The sequence below is a fragment of the Notolepis coatsorum genome (genome assembly GCF_963971535.1).
Source record: "Notolepis coatsorum genome assembly, chromosome: 18".
Taxonomy (NCBI): Eukaryota; Metazoa; Chordata; class Actinopteri; order Aulopiformes; family Paralepididae; genus Notolepis; species Notolepis coatsorum.
Window position 1 is genome coordinate 81,020,371 of NC_140182.1, and position 23,634 is coordinate 81,044,004.

The following is a 23,634-nucleotide window of genomic DNA, read 5'->3' on the forward strand; positions in this document are numbered from 1 at the left end:
CCATCTGCATCGGACCACACATCTAACAGTTTAATATTCAAATTTCGCTTTGCTATTATGGCTACCCCACGGGCCTTGGTGCTAAAAGAAGAAGAACGTAAGTGTAACTGAGGGGTACAATTCCCTGACTGTATTGAGAGTATGGTATTATTAAACCACTACTTAGTTATGTACTTTAATTACTGGCCATACAGTACACGGTATATCTGGTGAACACCCACACAAGAATACTTCAATGACAAAGAAAGTTCTATTTTGAGGGATTTATTATTAAGCAAGAACGATGGGTTACAATATTGAGAATTATGAAATGCGCTTATATGGCGAAGAACACTTAAGTAGGTCAAGAGCGTAAGTCCATGAGCATATTACGATGGGTATAATTGAATACCACCTGTAGCATAAGAATTATATAAGGCACACTCGTAGTCAGCTGGAGATACTAAGGCAGGGGTCAGGAACCTTTTTGACTGAGAGAGCCATAAAAGCCAAATATTTCTAAATATATTTCATTGAGAGCCATATAGTATTTTTAACATATAATAAATTAAATATGTCTTACTTTTAATGCGACTTCTGGTGCTGCATGGTTTTGCTGATGGCCTTGTAATCTGGTTCATACGTGGTGAGATTGAGCTTCATGCAGGCGTTGAGGCTTCCATCAGTTAAACGTGAGCGTAGGTTGGTCTTAATGTTCCTCATATGCGAGAATGACTGCCCACATGCATATGTAGAGCCAAACATGGTCAATACGGCAATACTCACGCTGCATTGTGTGGTATGTCACAGGAAGCTCGTTCCAAGTTTTAAGAATCAGCTGGTCTTCAGGTTGAAGATTTTTTATTTCTGTCCACTTGTGTTTAGAGTTGTTCCGATACCGATACCAGTATCGGAAATGCCGCCGATACTGCCTAAAATGCTGGTATCGGTATCGGCGAGTACCCTCTAATGTTGCGCTCCGATACCATGACATAATTTATCAACAACACTGCGGACGTTGGGCTCTGTAGATACTTTATATACTCATACTTCGCTGGGTGAGCATTATAAAACAAACGTGTGCTTAATCGACCGTGAATTAAAGTGTCAATTGCCATTAACAGCAGAGCAGATACTTTCTTAAAATGCCATTGTCCCGACAGCGCTGTTGACGGGGAGCTCTGATGAGTTCGCTTGGTGGCTGGTGTTATTAGCATTGAACAGCTAACCGAAAGCTAGCTTTGACGTTACCTTGGCTAAAGTTGGGGCTATCATAATCCAGCAATAATGACTGCAGATCTGCAAGCAAAGTACAGCAAGTTGGCAAAGGAGTATTCCAAGTTAAATCACAATGTCACCGGCAGTAACGTTACAGTCTTTCCATATAGCGGTAGCTCATGCTAGCTAACCTAGCTCACGGTAACGTTGTCATTGCACAATTGCACGTCGCGTACACAATTAATGACATGTTGCGGACAGCCATATCGGCGACAATGTTTAGCTTTTAGTGCCAAATGATAAGAGTCTGAGGCGGAGTCTCAAAAGAGAATGTTGAATATTTATTGTGCAAAAATCACAACAACAGAGCCTCTGGTACTAAACGGAGCCTTCTTGTGGAAGCAAGTGCAGCAACGAATAATGTCCGTGTGGAACTAATGTGCCAACAACCTTTCCGTGGGTGAACTCATTGAGATAGTTTTCAATTACTGATACTAATCTATACAATCACCTGTTGTTGAATAAATACCATTACTTTATAGTTATTACTAAAAAACAGTATATATAAAACAGTAGCTGTATTAAAAAAAAAAACGTTTTATAATTTATATAATATTTTTTAATTTTTTTAATGTATGCACTGGTATCGGATAAGTATCGGTATCGGCCGATACCCAAAGCTTAGGTATCGGAATCGGATCGGAAAGGAAAAAATGGTATCGGAACATCTCTACTTGTGTTCCCTCGCCAGCTCTGCTCGCTATATCTTCAGCTACAGATACTATTAGCTGTATCTTCAAAACTAATTTCTGTTTACTTTAAAATAGAGCTGGGCCGTTAACGGCGTTAACGTGCTGCGTTAACGCTATACTAGTATCGCGCGATAATATAATTAACGCATTAATCTAATAAAAAAAAAATTATTTATTTATTTATTTACCCAGGGTAGGTTCGCTGAGCACAGATGCTCTTTTTTCAGGAAAGCCCTGCTTCACATTCACACAGTTCCATTCACACCTGGGAGCTGCCCAGTACAACCACAGTTGACACCATTGGCCACTGAGCAACTCCACTGGAGCAGTTGATTCAAGCCATGTCACATAGTTCAAGTTTGAAATGATTCTTTCTGTTTTGCTCCTGAGAGTGTGCTAGATACTGTACTGTTAACTTCTGAATAAAACAACGTATTAAACACAAGTACATCTTATTGAACATTATTTTGATATTTCATTACCAATTATCATAGCAAAACAGCTTTTTCAAACAGTCTGTAATGCATTTTTGGAAACGGGAGATGGGCTCATGGTGTAATGGGCCACCTGGCCTGAGAAACATAAGGAGGAAAGAAAAAGTAAGGACTTACTTCTGGTCATTATTTGGGTAGAACACACATATTTTGAATGCCTTCGGCAGGTTTTTCTTTCTTTTTTAGCCATTTTAATCTAGATTAATCTAGATTAAATCCAGGATTGCAGATAGATTAATCTAGATTAAAAAAATTAATCTATGCCCACCTCTACTTTAAAATGACACAGTATTATTAAGAAATATCACAAGTATAAAAAAAAAAAAAAAAAAAAAAAAACTTTTTTTTTTTTTTTTTTTTTTACACAGAAAATTCTGGGAGCCATATGCTGTCACCAGAAGAGCCATATATGGCTCGCGAGCCATAGGTTCCCGACCCCTGTACTAAGGGGTTCCCTCCGGTTGTAAGCCAGCAGGGGAGAGGAATGTTCGGATGCAAAAGTCTGGATCAACGAGGAATCAATAAGCTCCAGCTACGGGAGGCGGTACATATACTCCCCTCGATCGGCAGACAAAAGCAGCAGCTATAATCCAAGTATGCGCGACAGCATGGATGAAAGCCAGCCAGCCTCTTCCTAGAGACGGGCTCGAGTGATGCTCCTCACGGGTAGATCCCACACAGCAGTGGGGTAGACGGTTCTCTGCTCCAGCAGCCACAGTACCAAAAGCAATATAATCCAGCCGGAAAAGGCTCTGCATTCGCCGGTGTAGATTCTCCTGTGCACTATACTTCACATTAACTAGGTCGAACTTGACGTTATTTCACTAAGCTCTGACACTTTTACTATCCTATTCGCACGCGGTTCTAAGTGCTCTATTTAGACGCAAGGTTGCTCACTTCACTTGGTCGTTGACTCGTGGTGAAGGCTTTACTAGTAATGAACGGACTGCTGCTGTTTCCACCTGCGCCGTATTTATACGTAAGGTGAATAATCTAGTGCCAACCTCAGTTCTGTCTCGTATTACTGCGCAAACCTGGACATGTTGAGACAAGCCTTGGCGGTGGCTTTGAACTCGCCATTGGGGGTATGGCCGTTGGCGCCTAGGGGTCGCTGTCCAATAGGAGAACGAATATTATGGTCTGGCCTGTACCTAGGTAAAGGGATATTCCGTGTATATGTACAAAGAATATACAAGGGATATCAGACTATATACAAATATTATACAATATATCTCAAGTAATAAATATATATATTCGGTTTAATCTGACCCTTTGTAACAGGTTATTCTATAACCCTAGTTATGAGTATAGCGAGTGCTCTGCTCTATTGGAACTATCCAATCTAATAATGAATAATTTTCTCCACATGCACACACCCATCCGCCTGGCCACACCCACATCCGCTCCTCTACATCAGGGGTTCCCAAACTTTTCAGGCCAGGACCCAGAAAATAAGGCGTCAGAGAGCCACGGCCCAATGCACATCGTCAGGCTTTTATTATTATTTTTTTTGCCAGGCGACCAATTTTTTAAGCCAAATATCACTTCAATCCTATTAAGTTAGTTCAAGTTAGTTATTCATTTATATGTGCTATTTATGAGAGGGCTAACTTGTTGCAAAATAATAATGATAATAATAATAGCCTCATTAAAATACTATTGTTGCTTCGGTTGTTTTCAGCATTTTATGTGCATAATCTGTTATTTAGTTTGAAATCTTCGTTGAAATAAGTAGATTTTTCGTTTTTGTTTATTTATTAAGTTAATATAAAACCATATAGTCACATTTTAGAATACAATAGAATAGAATTTTAGAATACAACTAGAAACACTGTCCTGGCCTGCTTCTAAGTTCAGTGGCCTGACAATTTTTTTTTTTTTTTATATATATTTTTTTAAATTTATTTTTGGAAATCATCTCACGGCCCTCCCGTGGCTGCTCGCGGCCCACCTTTGGGTCGCGACCCCGACTTTGGGAACCACTGCTCTACATCAGCTCCTTCCCAAGTCTTTCACCACCGAAGGCGAAGACCACAGGGTCCTCAGTGAGTCAGAGCAGAGCGCTCGCTATACTCATATAACTAGGGTTATAGAATAACCTTACGTTATATTATCGTATAGCTTACGCTCTGCTCTATTGGAACACAGGAGCCTGGCAGAGCGGAAGCTTGACAGATTTACCCGCTGAGGCCCCCCACAACCATCAGAACCGGGGAGGACCTGAGCCCCCTGGACCCCCCTAGAGGAGGACGGGAGAGAATTGGATCCGACTGTGCGAAGAGGGTTTAGCACCTCAAAACGCACAGGGTGAGCAGACCGTGGGACTTACCTTCACACAGAAGGACCCGCGACCACTCAGGCGCGCATCCCACATGCCACCAGGGAACGGACGGGAAGCAAAACACCCCCGTCACAGCCCCCAACATCACGTGGGTCAAAGGTCAAGAACCCAACCCTGTGCCAAGGCCGTAGCAGCGGAGGAGGACCCAGCCCCAGGAACAGCCTGAGGGCCAGGACCCCCCGAAAAAGGGGGCCCGGTGAGGCCAACGATGCCGTAGCATCGGGACCCCACTAGACGGGCACTGGTGACACCACCCCCCACATCGCCAGCGTATCGGACAGGGCCCAATCCAAGAGCAAAGAGGTTGATCCCTCAATCCAGGCCCCAGGCCCCAAGAGCATAACTCGACCTGTGCCCGGAGCACTGCGGACTAGACAGGCGCCTAAGGGGTCTACTGTGAGAACAGCACCCCGGCGGAAGGGGCGTTCGGTATGCTGTGCACCATGTCGCAAACTCCACAAACCCGACCCCTCCAGTGAGGTCGCGGTTCAAGATGAGGCTGACACGATTGGCAGACGTCATGAAAGGTGCGGGGGCACACTCACGGGCAGACGGGGTCAAGCCCGGCCTCAACCCGAGAGTCGACTCTGCTACCAACACACCGGGGAACCAACCACCCCCCTATGTTTAGTTTAACAGGAGGCGGTTGTTCCTTTAACCCACCAAGAAAAAACTCAGAAACATAACTGCGCATATACACAGGCTATACAGGCAGTACAAGTGTTTCAGTTTTTAAAAGGGTTAACCCAGGCCAACAGGTCGACGAGAACGAGTTTGGACCTGTGCCCGGCGGACCGGGACCTACACAGGGATGACAGAGGGGTTTCAATAGAAAAAGCTCCTCGACAGCCCCCTCCCATCCCTTCCCAGCAGGGGGAGGGAGGGGTGAAAACAAATGGAGAAGGACCAGGCCCCTTAACACAGCGCAAGGTACAACACAATATGGACCAAGCACATCACTGTGAAGGGCAACTCGTAGTGGCACACATATGACACACACATCCATGATATCATTCCCTGCGACGCCCGGGCCGACCCGGCATTTCCCCCCCGGAAAAGCACAAAGTCCTTCGGGGTACCAGAACAGCAGATCTGCGCCCCGGCGGACAACGGGTTAACTGACCTGGTCACGTGTCCTAGTCACGCCGCCATCCCCAGTCCTAAGAGGGGGGTAGGTACGCGTGTCGATCCAAAACATCACAGAGGGCGCCACCAAGATGGTCAGTACGTGAATGCACTGCACCTGGTGGCCCACCCCATGGGCGTGAGACCCCTCTGCCAATGCTTTGATCTACTCCGTCATCTCCCCCCGGAGATGAATGTGAGTCGTCGAGTCTAACCTAGTACACTGGCGCTCGGTAGAGATAAAATCTCCTTTCCAGTCACTTGCATAAAAAACGCAGTTTCTATGAATGGGCAACCAAGGCGCGCCAGCCCATGACGTGGTTCCACACCGAAAGCACCCAGGGCCAGCGCTATGTACACGTCGAGAACCAAAAAACACATCAATGGTAATTCTAATAAGAAAACCAGACAACGTTCCCTCCATGCCGTCTGGGACGCGTGAATATTAAAGGCAACGAACTTGTGTTCAGCCTTTCGTTCAGCGTTTCTCTGATTGGCCACACGGCCACGTGACCGCGCGGCAGAGAGTTGCGCCGCTTCCCAATGACTTGTTTTGTTTACATCAGGGTGAACGCTGTTGTATTCGCAAATATGAGAGCCAGCTTATGTAATTGGTTTGTCATGACAAAACAATAAAAATCGCTACTTTACATCAGGGTGAACGCTGTTACACTGCCACCACCCACTTCAATGACAGAGCTCTCATATTTGCGAATGCATAAACTATATCTTAAATTATGGCTATGTGTCTAATATGGCTGTCGCGAAGTCATTGATAAGCGACAGCCATATTAGACACATAGCCATAATTTAAGATATAGTTTATGCATTGGCAAAATATGAGAGCTCTGTCATTGAAGGGCTTCTAGTACAACGGAGCACGGCCGCTGCTGCTGGAGCTGGACCGAGTCAAGCCGGCGGCGGCGCACGGAAGCCGGGGACAAACCACCGCATCGCCCCGCTGGCGCTTCAGCAAGCAGCCTCCACTGATGTACAGTGACGAGTGAATCTGGTTGTGCGTTGGTTTATGACGTTAAAAACGCGAAATAACGCATAACGTTACAGCTTACAGTTCCACACTGATCTACAGTGACACCCAGAGTTTCTAGTTACAGTAGTGACGCGTGAATCGAGATAGTCCTAACACTGTAACAGTGTTTATTATTAAGAGTCAGATAGTCCTAACAGTGTTTATTATTAAGAGTCCTAACAGTGTTTATTATTAATTAACGTCATAAACGAACTACCAGATTTATTTTGCACCAGGGAACTTGAAGGTTCCTGCCGCACTCGCGGCAAAAGGGGGCGGGCTAGCGGCGTGGGGTCGTGGCCAATCAGAGAAAAGCTGAACACAAGTTGGTTGCCTTTAATATTCACGCGTCTGGGACGAGCGGCAGGAAGCCGGCCAAACAAGACACAGATATGGGTCCCATATGACTCGTCCGAGGGAAAAAAAACCTGTCAACACCGCTCTGTATACAAGAGGGAAGGCAGGGAATCCCCCAGAGAGACCTTCCATGTGAGTAACAATTGAAGAGATATATATTATAAACATTGAGCCACGTGACCAAAAGCCCAATACACATTCAAATAGAGAGCAGAGCAGAAAACAAACGGTTTCCAACGCATCGCATCACCCAACCTTGACAATGACAGTGGTCCGTAGTATGGAGCCTGAAAGAACTCACGGAAGTCTCATTGCCAATAGAAACGAGCCCAGTGACGTATTCTATGGCCGGGGAAATCCCGTGACCCACCTATCCAAATATGGCGTGGGACCAGGGAACTCTATTAAAAATAAAATAAAATCTATTCTCCCATCCCAATTTCGCCTCGCCAATCCTTCCTTCAATTCTCCCCTCCCCTGTCTCGAACGTTGCTAGACTATGCCTCCCACTGGTCGGCTGCAGGTTGATGTTATCCAGGTGAAAAGTTAACTTCATTCAAGCGAGTCATTGCAACTAGTGCACTGCAACCCTGCCCGAGCCCGACGGGGCCCTACCCGACCCGACGGGTTCGGGCTGGGTAGGGCTTTGTTTTTAAATAAATCATTCGGGCTCGGCCGGGCAGCGCCCTCTTTTTTAATTTTATTACGCGCTCGCTATACTCATATAACTAGGGTTATAGGATAACCTTAAGTTTCTGTTTCTGTTTCAGTTTTGCGCCAGCTGTCATCACAGATCAGAGAGTCAGAGACTCGTGTCTCTCTGAGTCGCGATGGATAAGTTAACAGATATGGAATTAGGGAAAGGGAGAGCTTTTGAAAGTTCCCAATGCGTCTGCAAAGCTGCATTTTTGGAAACATTTGGATGTAATTACCGCAGCCCGCAGGGAGAACTCGAGGGGAGTAGAACAGTCATTTTGTCCATGGAATGGCTATTTATGATTTTTTAATGAAGAAACTATGATTGTATTATTCCATGTGGCAAATAAAAACTCTGAACTGAACTGAACTGAACAGTGATGAAGCCCTCAGGTGGATGATGAACAAATGAACCGGACCGAAGTGGCATTGGTTGTTTGAAGTTGGAATATAGCCAGTTGGCGAACGTTTTAATTTGTTCTTGGATGTATGTAGCACACTTTATTCATTGTTTTAAATTATTATTTTCTTTTAAGTTATTTTGTGCATCACTCTGTTTTGAATTTGATGCAAATTTGCAATGCATGAGGGTCATCCTTTTGTGTTAAATGGCTGCATAAAGCAAGCATGTGTTGACTTGCATGTTGATAAGAGTATTAAAACTTGGAACTTGAAAAAGATCCGTTTAAGGTAGAAAAAGAAAAAGAATAAAAAATGCGATTAATTTGCGATTAATCGCGAGTTAAATATTTTAATCGATTGACAGCACTAATATATATGTATTAATTCTTACCATATATATATATATATCAATCCATACCATCCATCCATAATCCTTTTTACATATCTGTAGATACTATATCTGTACATATCTTACACCCCTTACTTACTACAACTCTATACATCTGATTAGCACTATTACTCAGTAGTACTAATTTATATATTTTATACCCAGTTTAATCACCTGTGCATTGTATATTACTATTGCACTTTACTGTTACATTTGCACTCTGGTTGGATGCCAGACTTCTGTACTGTACTTGTGCTGTATAATAACAATGAATTTGAATCTAATGTATTATTTATTTTAGAACAAGGTTTTGGGAACCCGACCAAGGTCCTTGTGCCGATACGTTGCTCTCAATGTGTTCTAATTGCATGTGAAGAAGATGCCGTGTGGAGCTCTTTTTACTCTTAATAAACAACATCTTGAATTTGCATCTCAATTACTCTTTTTTTCCTTTCCCTCTTTGTTTTTACCCAGCATGCAGCAGAACTGGAGCAGAAGCAGAATGAATCTGAGAACAAGAAGCTCCTGGGGGAGATCGTCAAATACAGTAACGTCGTCCAGGTACTAGTGCTTGTAGTCTTTGGTCAAGTCACATTTATTTTTTTCACATTTATTTGTTTAATATACAACAACAAACACCACATTGACATCAACAATAATAATAATAATGACAAGACAATAAAAATAACAAATACAGACTTAAAACTTGAGTACAAATAACCAAATACAAAATATATAATATAATATAGAGTAAAAATAATAAACACTATAATCAACACAAAGGACATTAGACACTAGACATTAGACAAAGTCACATTTATTTATAAAGCACATTTCACTGAGGCAATCCAAAGTGCTGTATAAAAAAAACGACAAAAAGAAGGCACAGCATAAAAAATTGTGATTATCTGGAATGAAAAAATATATAAAAGGAACACAGAAGGGTACAGTATAGCGGTACATTCTCACAATAGACTTTCAGCGCATTAAAACAAGCAAAAAAGAAAAGGGCAGTAAAGTGCAAAAAAGTTATAGGCAAAAAAAAAAAATAGGCAGAGTTGGGGCAGATCTAAAATCCTCTGGCAGTGTATTCCAGCTATGTGTGGCATAGTAGCAGAATGCGGCTTCACTACGTCTTGGTCCTAGGAACAGTTAGCAGACCAGTCCCTGATGACCTAAGGGGTCTAGAGGGTTCATAGTGTAGAAGCAACTCAACTTGGTTTGCTGCGAGTCGAGAACTGTTGTTTATGTTTTCATATGGTCGCCAAGGCTATGTCACCGTCCTCACAACAGACTTAACGTTGCCCAACCGCTTTATTGACTTAATGAAAAGCACACATAGTACCGTACACGCAGTACATCTATACCTGGCAATGTACATTACTGTAGTGAGTGTAACAGGTGGTTTCATCGATGATAGGACATCTCTGGCTGTGGCTTCTACTGCTGTTCGTAACATACCTTCAAAGCGTGTGGTCACCCCTGCTCCGATGAGTTACTCCCTCAGTATACATGACTTTGTCTGCAAGCTCCGGGGCCAAGTTTATACATGGTGGGGGATTATGTATCTCTTTGCCTGATAAAGTAATACGATGGGCTATGTGTTGTGTACGGACATCCCTAGCCAAGGTCAGTCTGAATGAAAATGGAGGCCAGTTCTAAACCAAGCAAAGTATGATGAGATAATATCTTCCTTTATTGATCCCCTTGGAGAAATGTGGGCGTCATAGCTCCATGGGGGAGGGGAGGTACAGGTATTGGCAGTAATAGATGAAATACAATATAGGCAATCAAATTAAATCTTATTATAAAACTATGAGAAAAATAAACTGTATACTCAAAACATCAACATCTTGAGATGGTCACAAAGTATAAAAACAATAGATTTGTTTTTTTCTATATGGACGTCACTTATAGTGTGACACAGCACCGCTGGCGATGTTGCAATCACCCTCTTTGGTTTTCTATTTCAGCTGCTACATATAAAGAGTAATAAGTACCTGACGGTAAACAAGCGCCTGCCCGCCTTACTGGAGAAGAACGCCATGCGGGTCTCTCTGGACGCGGCTGGAAATGAGGGCTCCTGGTTCTACATCCAGCCCTTCTGGAAGCTCCGCAGCGAGGGAGATAACGTACGTACCCCTTAGCGACCGACGGGAGGAGTGGCACAACCTTGGAAAAGATTCACTGAAGCGCATTGGCGTCAGTGCTGCTTCATCTTCAGTTAGGTCTTCATTACGGATCTGTGACGGGTTTTTACCATTCTATCAATGACAACGCACCTACCATCATATACCTCTCTCTCTCCCTCTCTCCCTCCCTCCCGATAATCAAATCCACAGTAATATCGCAGTGTAATACATATTACATAGTACATATTAACTCATTCAGCGCCAGTCACGAGAAAAGTCGGGTTAACTCGCCAACTGAAACTTTTCAGCTGCTTTCGTGGCCAGGTCGGTCTTGGAAAAAAATAGTCAGAATCTCAGTGAGACTAGCCTGTTTTAAATAAATGAATAAAAGTTTGGTGTTTATAGGGCAATAATTGTAAAGGTCGTTGGGAGTTATTGGCAGAAATGGGTCCCAGTATCTCCAGGGACTCCTGGATAAGCAGAGGAAGTTTTGTGTTAATCACAACTATAAATCCCAATGTCTCAAGACTACAGACTGAGCCCTCATGGACTTGACTGACATTATTTCAGAGTTCTTAAGGTCGGCACTCTATAGGGTTCTAAGTAGAGGAGCATTTGGAACAGCCCTCCCTTCTCAATCAATCAAATCAACATCGGCTGTGCAGCACAGTGTCAGCAACCTTGCACCTTATTATAAAAATAAATTGAATAGGCAGAAAACGGCAGAAATGCAATTTGGGCAATTTGCTCTGAGACTTTGTCTGCTCTGGGACTTTGTCTGCTCTGGGACTTTGTCTGCATGGAGACAGGGAGCATCTCATCGACCAGTCACCAGAAGTCCATTCATAGTGCGAGTGGCCTGGCAAACTGACAATATTACGACGTTTATGTCATAGTCCGTCCACAGCCAATCACATTTCTGCTCTTCCTCGGTTCCCTACTGATCCGTACATAAATATTCCTCTTCTAACATGGCAGAGCAGTGGCTAAAGCTTCAAAGCATCCCGGTGCTCTACAACCTTTTATCTTAACACTTTAAGTGCCAGCCACGAGAAATCTCGTTATTTCATGCCATGCGTTATTTAATCGTTATTTTCTTTATTAGCTATTTCCATAAATCTTTCATCAATCTAGCCTCACGTTACCATTGGAGCTCTCTCTGAGCTCGAACAGGGAAAATACCGCCCCCCTATCGTCTCTCCGGATGGTATTGCACCCATTGGATTGGACTGAATGAAATGGATGGGAAAAAAAGAATCCGGAATCCACATTTTACTTATCAGGCATGTAACCCGAGCCGATTGCATTAATTGCCGAGCCTCAGAACAGCGTGGAATATGTGTTTCCAGTACCCAGCGTTGGATCAATAAATGCGATCGATATTTGGAATGGTGATCAGGAATTGGAATAATCTTTTTGGAGAACATCTGATCTGAGGTAAGGAATCTATTTGACCAGTCTTGGGATAATCAGAGTTTTTTTTCACCTATATCTCAGCGTGTCCCATATGTGTGTGTGTGTGTGTGCTGATCAGGAAATGGATAATCGATTTTTCAGCCCGCTTCTCTAGCGTGCATAAGTACACATATACTATCGATTTAGCGTTTATTTGAAAACGATTCATAAATAGGCTGAAAAATTACAACGTGTTTTGTGTATTCCACTAAAGGGCGATTCCTGCAGAATCTATTTTTTTTCTGAAAGTTTCCAAAAACGAATGTTTTTCAAAATGGTATAAAACAGAAATGTACTGATTAAAAAAAAATCCGTTTCGACAATGTTGACTGCAAACAAGTTATTGATAAGCGACGGGACACATAGCCATAATTTAAGATATAGTTTATGCGTTTGCAAATGTGATCGCCCTCTCATTGAATCTCTATTCACTCAAGCGCTAAATCGTGCGCCCCCTGCTGGCACTGAAAGTGTTAAGAAAAATCTACTTTCTTGGGTCAAAACGTGTTGCACTACAGTCTCTTGCCACCGGGCCACGATATATCAGATTAGAGTGAGCCATCTATCAAGCAGCTCACTGTGTGTAGCTCTGTCATGTTCTCAGAGCGCTCCACAGTGAGCCATCTATCAAGCAGCTCACTGTGTGTGTACTGTAGCTCTGTCATGTTCTCAGAGCGCTCCACAGTGAGCCATCTATCAAGCAGCTCACTGTGTGTAGCTCTGTCATGTTCTCCATTCTGCTCAGAACGCTCCACAGTGACACGCAGTCAGGCAGTCAGACAACTTTCAGGTCAAGCAGAGAGAAAAGCATGAATCTCAGGTCATCCCTCTGAATCACCCTGAATACAACATGACAAATTAATGCCACTACCTGTAAATCTGTAATAAGTAAGTACGTTTTTATTTGTAAAGCACATTAAAAGAAAATAAAAAAACATGGTAAAGAAAGCAATACAAATATGACAAATATAACAACAAGTAAGATTAAAAGATAATAAATAGAAAAATAGTACACAACATGAAACAGTGTAGGTGTGAGGGCAGACTATCCAGGCTAAAAAAGTCCAGTCCCTCTTACCCTCTTGAGGACGATTTGCCCACCGGCACTTTGGTTCGGGTGTGCATATTTTGTAATACAATATATATATCAAATTAAAGCCCCATTTGTTGCCTGTTGATAGCCCTTTCAGGTGACAAAATCCGTTCAGCGGTTCTCAAGTTACATACCGATATTTGAGGCTTGCGCAAAGTACACGGTATTGCGCAAATACCACTCCCGACTCTTGGGGCTCTAGTTCCGTCAATCATTTGGCGATCTCGGAAATGATTGGACAGGGTTGTAGCCAATGAGTTTGGCTTTCCAGTGATACCCGATCTGGGGATGTACGAATTGGGGATCTAGGTGAAAAGTCATGAGCGAAAACAGGAAGAGAAAAAACACAGAATGAATTGAAGTCTATGAGAAAACTGCGTTTTCTTTTGTACACAGTTTACCAAAATCACTCATTTCTGAACGGATCTTTATCAAATTTGGACATGTACTACATAAGACTTCAGGCTATGGATCTCTGAGGAAATACTACTTCTGGAATACTAACTACTACAGAACAAAGTTTTTCTACAACTCAAGTTCAGACCTATGTTACTCTATTTCATTAGCACTAAAGGTGAGTTTTCCTTATTGTATCAGAAACTACAGAATGTCATCTTTCAAAAGAGACCAGGCTCATGCATGTGGTATACGTATAAAGTACAGTATTTTGGTTTTAAGTATGCAGTCGTCAAAAACGAAAACTAAAATGGCCAATTTTGGGGGTGCCTTTTAAGAGGTTAAAATCTAAAAGGCCTGCTGGGTAAACGGGTAGGTTTTTAACCTGGATTTAAAGGCAGACTGGGAGGGAGCGCACCTTATGTTGGGGGGAGGCTGTTCCACAGCTTTATATGCTGTAACACAAGTATGCATGTAAGTATAACATACAAGTGCAACAAATACAAGTACAACAGGATTTGCTATGTAGTCTACGTTTTGGTACAGTTTACTACAGTAGGGGCGACAATGGCTCAGGGGGTAGAGCAGTCGTCTGGAAATGGAAAGGTTCCCGGTTCGATTCCCGGGCAGCGTGTCGAAGTGTCCTTGAGCAAGACCCCTAATTAACCCCTAATTGCTCCCGATGAGCAGGTCGGCACCTTGCATTGTTGCCTCTGCTGTTGGTGTGTGAGTGAATGGGTGAATGTGAGGAACAAAATTGTGAAACACTTAGGATAAAAGCACTATATAAATGCACCATTTATTTATTTAATTTAATCTACAGTTTAATATCAAATGAGTGTTTTTACCTGTTCGATTAACATTTCTGGTTTTGTCCTTCCCTTTGCTTTAGCATCCTATGGTTGAAGGTATTGCTCTTGATTGTGCATGCCGTTTGTGTGTTTTTAGGTTGGACACGGAATCTAATTTTCCAAAAAAGCATGGTTGCACACTAGCGTTGCATGTAGACAGTCTGGGCACTAAAAACATCCAGCCATTAGTTAATCCTCCCTGATATTAGCTGCTCGTAGCTGCTCGTAGTTGATACGCAACATAATAGATGAGAGCAATGCTGTATAAGTGGAATGGACTGTTTTTGTAAAAAAAAAAATTGAGAAAATTGTCATGTTTGTGGCTGCTTAATCTCGTAATAGGAAATATAGAAAGTTGAATATGACTTGACAGCATGTGTTTTATGAAGGTTGATATAATAATAGGTGGCTTACACATTCTGTTATCCTACTACCACTGTATGTTGCTTTCATGTTGGCCCACCCTCTATGAATGTGTGTGCTGTGAACACCTCAATCACTTCCTTGTTTGACTCAAGGAAAAAGAGAAGGAAGGGTCATCACGTCACTGTGTAGCGTGTGAACGCACATTGGTGCCAAGTGTGAAAACCTTCAGTTGGGCCGACATTGAGTTAAATGGTATCGCCATTTAAACAGGTTATTACCTCGGATATCAGAATCATCTGCAATTTGTCATGTTGTTGTTAACTAGTTATACTTTGTTATATTGGTTGCCTGGTTGGTGTATATTTCCTCAGATAGCTTGTATATTTTGCTTCTCCATGCATCTCCCATAGGTGTCAATACTACAACTGGCACCAAGCAAAGCATAGAACGCTTGTGTAATGACCCTTCCTTCTTTTATAGTTTCCTTGTTTGACTCCAATGTTCCCCAGCCTACTCTTGTTGCCCATAGCTCACCCACCTTTCCATAATTAATGATTTTAGCTCTATGCTGACCTAAAACAGACCCCTTGCATGGGAATATCCTTTGGCTTTGTGTCTTTCCTGTTTGAACCGTGTTGGTTTCTCAGCCTCAGCTTCACAGGCCGGTGTGTCCTGCGTCTAAAACGCCTCTCGTTGGGTTGTAGGTGGTGGTCGGAGACAAGGTGGTTCTGATGCCAGTGAACGCAGGGCAGCCGCTCCATGCCAGTAACATAGAGCTGCTAGACAACCCAGGCTGCAAGGAGGTTAGGCTCACTCATTTATTCCATTTCATGATGTAGTATTATTATTGTTATTGTTATTATTGTCATTGTCATTATTATTATTATTATTATTATTATTATTATTATTATTATTATTATTATTATTATTATTATTATTATTATTATTATTATTATTATTATTATTATTATTATTATTATTATTATAATAATAACAAATATAATGTTGTTGTTAATAACAATAATGTAGTTGATAGTATTGTTATTATTTACATGATGATGATAATGATGCTAATAATATTGTTGGTAGTGTTGTTGTTGTTGTTGTTGTTGTTGTTGTTGTTGTTGTTGTTGTTGTTGTTGTTGTTGTTGTTATTATTATGTAAAAATAAAAAGATAGCCTATAAAATGTATTTAAAAAGCTTGTGATAACGATGCTGTATGTGTATCTGTGGTGTGTGATGCTGTGTGTGTATCCTTGGTGTGTGTGATGCTGTGTGTGTATCCGTGGTGTATGTGTATCTGTGTGTGTATCTGTGGTGTGTGTGTGTGTGTGATGCTGTAGGTGAACGCTGTCAACTGCACCACCAGCTGGAAGGTCACCCTGTTCATGAAGTTCAGCGACTACAGAGAAGATGTGCTGAAGGGGGTGAGAGCCTCGCTACTGTCCCTGTTCAGACCCTGTCTTTAGTTCAGACTGTCCCCGTTCAGACCCTGTCTTTAGTTCAGACTGTCCCCGTTTACACCCTGTCTTTAGTTCAGACTGTCCCTGTTCAGACCCTGTCTTTAGTTCAGACTGTCCCCGTTTACACCCTGTCTTTAGTTCAGACTGTCCCTGTTCAGACCCTGTCTTTAGTTCAGACTGTCCCTGTTCAGACCCTGTCTTTAGTTCAGACTGTCCCTGTTCATACCCTGTCTTTAGTTCAGACTGTCCCTGTTCAGACCCCTGTAAATATCCTAACCCAACCCCCTCCAATGTACAGTCATTTACCTAGTATGGTTTTGTCAATAGTCCAATGTACAATTTTGTTTGTTTGTACAGTGTCTCCTCCCCCCCCCCCCCTCAATGTACAGTTTTGCTTGTTTATACAGTGTGTCTCCCCCCCCCCCCCCCCCCCAACCACCTCCAATGTAAATTACCCAGTATGGTTGTCAATATCCCAATGTACCCAACCCCCCCCACCCAACCTCCTCCAATGTACAGTTTCTACGTCAAATGTATATACTCCCTTTTCTTGACTCCTTCTGTATCACAAACAGTACTGTATTTGCAAATCTGGTATGTCATAAATGTATAGATGTAGCAGTACTGACTATCTGTATGTCATGTATGTCATATATGTCCTGATGAATTGAAAATGGGGGACCCTGATGTAAACAAGACGAAAGTCTTTCTCTGGTCTGCATCCCCTTAACAATTGTGTGTATTGAGCTGTACTGTATTGTACCCATTCTGCAATCTGTTAATAAAGTTTTCAATCAATCAATCAATCAATCAATCAATCAATTCAATCAATCAATCAATCAAGACCCTGTCTTTAGTTCAGACTGTCCCTGTTCAGACCCTGTCTTTAGTTCAGACTGTCCCGTTGTTTGCATGTTCTCTGGTTAGCATGTACAGAAATGCAAACAGCCAATAGCAATGTTGTTTACGGTAGCATACAGAAGCAGCAGCCTATAGCAATGTTGTTTACGTTAGCATATTGATTGATTGATTGATTGAAAACTTTATTAACAGATTGTAGAATGGGTACAATACAGTATGGCTCAATACACACAATTGTTAACACATTCGCGGCCATTCGATTTCCCCATCTAGCTCTAGCTGGGCCAGGTTTCCTTGTTTGTAGAGCTAAATCTATATTTTATATTATAGATACAATACCATGGTCATTTGACAGTAACTATCTTCCGTTCAAGATGCAAAAAATAATTAATTTGTTCATGAATACGTTCACGCGCTATCCCGTGGTGAATATATTTATAATTTCGGAATGATCCGGGCTAATTCCTGGGAGGCTGGTTATAGGGCGCAGCATGAATTCTACTAAAACCATTGGCGTTTCGTCCCTGGACACGCTACTATTTCCAAATCAAATCTATATAATAGGTATTATGTTTCATCATGAATGCATGAAAGGGGGGGGGGGGGGGTCGTTTTGTTATTACCACAACACATGCCGATCAGGGGGATGGGTATGATAACCTTGCACGATCGAGCTGTAATTTACATCAGATTGTCCTTATCTGTGGTCGGTGGTATTCCAAAAAGAATATTCCAATTATTTGATCGCCATCTGGTCCATCCTATGTCCATCCTATGTCCATCTGGCCCACGACATAACCCACCACAACATATGGATCGGGGGTCCCGAAAACTATTCAATGGGATCGGGTGAAGCCCTAGGTTTCCCATTACTAGAAAAGTCCGCCCGGAGCGGGTTAAAAGTAGCACCCGGTCTGGAACAGGGTTTACTGCACTCTCGATACTGCCTACTAGCAGGATCTGGCTGGTACTGCACCTTCGGAGTCCCAGTATGCCTTTTAACGGCAACATACAGGTCCCTGACATTGAATAGGATATTAAAATCCAAAAAAAGGGAAAACGATCCAAAAACGTAACTAAACGTGTATATATACGTTTTTGGCCATTAACTCATTCCCCGCCAACGACGAGTATACTCGTTATTGGCCGCCAATCGTTGGACACCACCAACGAGTATACTCGTTATTTGATCGTCATTTCTTTTATTCGCTATTTCCATTCAAAAATCATCCAGGAAGGCTGTGTTACCATAGGGAATGAGTCTGAGATCGCAAAGGTCCAATACCGCCGCTTGGTGGTATGCGGCCGATGTTGCACCCCCTTTGAGACTCTGTGTATCTCTCTGTGTGTCATTGAAATTCCTCCGGGCGGACATTTCTAGTAACGTGGATCAAGAGCTTCACCCGATCGCATTGAATAGTTTCCGATTCATTATGCTGTGGGGGGTTATGTCATGGCCCAAATGGACATACGATCTAGCAGATGGCAATCAAATAATTGGAATATTCTTTTTGGAATCTCATTGGCCACAGGTAAGAGCAATTTAACGTACATTTCAGCTTGGTTGTGCCTTGTTTTCATAGCCATCGCCCTGATCAGCGTATGCTGTTGTACTAACGAATGCCGTTATTGACAATCAATTAATCAGAAACGCCCCCCCCCCCCCCCCCCCCCCCCCCTTTCATGCATGCATGATGGAACATAATATACCGATCGTATGCATTTGAATTTTTTATTGTAGCGTGTATAGGGACGAAATGCCAATGGATTAAGTATAATATGCGGCACGGCCTATTACTAGCCTCCCAGGAATTACCCTAAACCGCTCTAAAACCATACTTATATTCACCACGGTATAAAACGGGTATGTATGGATGGAAAAAATATTCCTTTTTCACATCTTGAACAATAGATGCTCGATGTCAAATGGGCCATAGTATTGCATCCATAGCTATAATATTTAAATAGTTATAGCTCTGCAAACAAGATGAGCGACTCCCATCGTTTACAGCGGTGGCGGTAGCTACTACAGGATGAGGCTAATAGCTGGCAGTCGATGTGTTAACCGTTGGTGCTCAATAACGTATATAAACGTGGTTGGCCACGGAAGAGTTAAGGGGATGCAGACCAGAGAAAGACTTTCGTCTTGTTTACATCAGGGTCCCCCATTTTCAATTCATAATGACATTTATGACATACACAACATACAGATATACAGATATATCATGACATTTATGACATACATGATATACAGTACTGCATACAGAAGCAGCAGCCAATAGCAATGTTGTTTACGTTAGCATACAGAAGCAGCAGCTTATAGAAATGTTATTTACGTTAGCATGTACAGAAGCAGCAGCTTATAGAAATGTTATTTACGTTGGCGTACAGAAGCAGCATCTTATAGCAATGTTGTTTACATGTTCTGTTACATGTGTTTTGAACATGACATCTATCACTATAGTGTTTGCCTTATATCTCTGATCTTGTTTTGAGTTTATTTTCTAGACCATGTTGACATGTATTTCGTTCATATATGATTATGGACATTGATGGGATGAGAGTGGAACTTTGTTCCCTCCTAGCACTGTTTTTTTTATTTTTATAATGTGCTAAATAAATAAACTAAACTAATGTTGCTTATGTTAGCATATATACAGAAGCAGCAGCCTATAGCAATGTTGTTTGCATGTTCTCTTCTCTGGCCAGTGTTGTTTCCATGTTCAATGTTGTTTCCATGTTCCGTTCTCTGTCAGGGAGATGTGGTGAGGTTGTTCCACGCAGAGCAGGAGAGGTTTCTAACCTGTGATGAGTACAGGAATCAGCAGCACATCTTCCTCAGGACCACATTGAGACAGTCAGCCACCTCCGCCACCAGCTCCAAAGCCCTCTGGGAAATAGAGGTACTACAGGAGACTCATAAAACCATCCTAAGTCAAATTCAGAAACGCATTATTTGTAGGTACAGTAGGCCATACAACAATCTTAACAATTCTAACAGGACCACACGCGTAACAAGTTCAAGTTTGTTTATTAATTGTCACAATAAAATACACATACTTTACGGTGAAATGCTTGTATGAGCCCCTGAGAGTGTGCTTCATACAGTAAAAAAAAAGGTAAGTAAAGAGGAATATACAGTATACATAACATGATGTGACGTAACGCAAGGCCAGCACACCGACAGACATTCGACTGTACAATATGTGACATATACAACATATATAAGCTATGTACACCAAAGATGAGGGAACAAAATTGCCCTTAGCTTATATGCATATAGATGTTGCAAGCTCAGTCATTCCTTTGTTGAGTAGGCGGACGGCCTCTGGGTAGAAACGGTCCTGGCGGTGGGGGTCAATGGTATGTATGGCCTTCCATCACCTGCCAGAATGTTGATGACCAGAGTGTGTTGGGTCAGAGGTGATCACTCACTACAGCTGGTCTCACTGCAGCCTGGTCTCAGTAAAAATAATAGAAATGGTAAATAAACTGTAAATGGCTGCATTTATATAGCAGCTTTTATCCAAAGCACTTTACAATTTGTTCCTCATATTGATTATACCCATTACTTGAGCAAGACACTTAACCCCTGAGCAGGTTGGCACCTTGCATCGTTGCCTTTGCCATCGGTGTGTATATTTGTGAGTGAATGGGTAAAAATGTGAGGAACAAATTGTAAAGCTCTTTGGATAAAAGCGCTAGGCCTATATAAATGCAATCCATTTAGCATTTATATATTGTTACAACCAAGCCTGACAACTTGCCCTAAGGCCTCAACAGTCAAGCTGAGATGGCTAGTTTTCCCCTAGGCCTTGGTTGCAACGTGGTGGACACATGGAAGTCGGACACGTTTTTAGCAAAAACAATCATATTTATTCAACTAGTTCTAATTTACAAAAGACAAAAGTGGAGACCAGCCTCCTTGGTTCAGGATACAATAATAAAAAGTTTCTACAAGCAGCAAAAATAGAGCAAGAGCACACATGGTGTGAGCACAGGCAGCGACAAGCTCCTGGTCTGTTCATATAGGGCGTGGAGCCTCGTAACCACACCTGTGTCTAATTTACACAGAACAAATGTCAATTACAAGAACAATTAGTGACACCACACTCACACCACAATGTGAACGCAACACCACAGTAAATATACCTACCACCATGTGAATATACCCCACAGACAGTAAGTATATGTGAATAGTACACATAACATATATATATGCGCTGTAAATATAAATGTATATACAGCGCTATTGCTAGACATGCTATCTATCTATGTTATATGGGTAGACTATATATAGTGTGATATATTACCAAACCCTGGCAGCACATCACCCCCACCCTCTTTATAAATACTTACTTACTTACTTACCCTCATCCACCTCCACTGGCTCCCCATCAAATTCTGCATCACCTACAAAACCCTCCTCACTTACAAGTCCCTCCATGCTCTGGCACCTCAGTACCTCACTGACCAGTCTACACTCAGTCACGGCCCCTGCGATCCTCAGACACCGGTCAGCTCTCCATTCGCCAAACCAGACTGCGGACCTTTGGGGACAGAGCTTTCAGTGTGGCAGCTCCCACCGGCTGGAACTCCCTCCCCGCAGAACTCCGTAACGCCCCAACTTTGGACTGCTTCAAAAAACTCCTCAAAACTCAGTTTTAACATGGCCTTTGACCCCTAGCTTCCTATATTTAATGTTGTGTGTCTGTCTATCATGTTTGTCTCATCTGTTATTGCCCTATGTAAAGCGACCTTGGGTTTCATGAAAGGCGCTATATAAAACAAAGTTATTATTATTATTATTATTATTATTATTATTATTATTATTATTATTATTTATTATTATTATTATATATATATATATAAGTCAAGAAGGAAACAAAACGGTATAACACCAGTCTGATCCCTTGTTCTGTGGCAGGTTGTGCACTATGACCCGTGTAGAGGAGGCGCTGGCCAGTGGAACAGCCTCTTCCGTTTCAAACACCTGGCTACCGGGAACTACCTCGCCGCTGAAGTGGGTGTTGCTCTGTTTAAACGTCTGCTCTACTGTTACTCTGTGCTCAGTCATTCCACCGGTGACCCAAGAATCACTGTGTGAAATAATATTGCATGTTTTTTTTTTCACTCCCCAAAAGAATACTACATCAGCATAAGAAATAGCTTAACACATTGACCGCCGGGGGTTGTGTCCATCTTATACCCCTCTCTGCCACCGTTAAAAGCCTATATGGAGATGTTTACCTTCTTTGCAGGGCTATAACTTTTACAATTGTATTGCTATATTGACATTACTATGGCCCATTCAACATCGATTATCTATCGTTCAGGATGTGGGAATGTTATACTTTTTCATTCATGCATTGTTGTGTTACCGTAATACCTTCGAGAATATAAGTATGTTTTTAATCTTTTCTGCTGTAATTCCAAAAACTCTAGTTATAAGCCCAAACGCATATGATAGATTATCGATTGCCGTTTCTTTCCCATACACGCTATATTGAAAAATTCAAATGTATATGATCGGTATACATTATGCTTCATCATGCGTGGAGGAAAGGGGGGGGGTGGGTCGTTTATAATTCCTTGATCATCAGTAACGGCTTTATGTAGTATGGCTGATATATTGATCAGATGGTTTGCAGTGAAATGAATAAACAATCGGGCTGAAAATAATGTTACTGTTCTCTTACCGTGGGCCGATGAGACTGGCGGTGAAAGATCCCAATTATTCGACGTCGATCGCCTAGGTCCATTTCCGGTTTGTATGGCGCAATAAACGCCGAAATCATATAGATTATTAAGTTTAGAAAGCAATCCATATGTACTATAGTGTCTGTCAGGAGTCCCGTAGCTAGATGTGACTGCCGGAGGAATTTCCTCGATGCACCGATGACACTTCCGGTTTTTGCGAGAGTGTAACTTGCCCGACCATCCACCAGGCGGCGGTATTGAGCCGTTACAGTCCCATCTAGGGTCCCGCTAGGGCATCGGGGGTTGGGTGGATGAATTATGAATGCCATGGCGAAAGAATTTAATATTGATCTCAAAAACGCTGTACAGCGATGTTGGCGGTCAACGCATGGCGGGCAATAATGCTGAAAAGCGATTTTGGCGACCAATGTGTTAACACTTTCAGTGCCACCAGGGGGCGCACGACTTATTGCTTGAATGCCACCATCGGAGCCAATGTTATGTTTTAAATTATGGCTATGTGTCTAATCTGCC

The 23,634-nt window shown here is 42.3% G+C and overlaps 1 protein-coding gene across 2 annotated transcripts in view; it reads left to right on the forward strand.

The window, feature by feature from the left end:
• Window positions 1–23,634, forward strand: part of itpr2 (inositol 1,4,5-trisphosphate receptor, type 2) — a 286,031-nt gene that overhangs the window by 63,071 nt on the left and 199,326 nt on the right. For both annotated transcript variants that reach the window (XM_084334286.1, XM_084334287.1), the window contains exons 4-9: window positions 9,257–9,343; window positions 10,756–10,914; window positions 15,780–15,878; window positions 16,420–16,503; window positions 20,157–20,303; window positions 22,328–22,423. In XM_084334286.1, coding sequence (XP_084190412.1) covers window positions 9,257–9,343; window positions 10,756–10,914; window positions 15,780–15,878; window positions 16,420–16,503; window positions 20,157–20,303; window positions 22,328–22,423 — 672 coding nt within the window. The remainder of the gene's footprint in view (window positions 1–9,256; window positions 9,344–10,755; window positions 10,915–15,779; window positions 15,879–16,419; window positions 16,504–20,156; window positions 20,304–22,327; window positions 22,424–23,634) is intronic.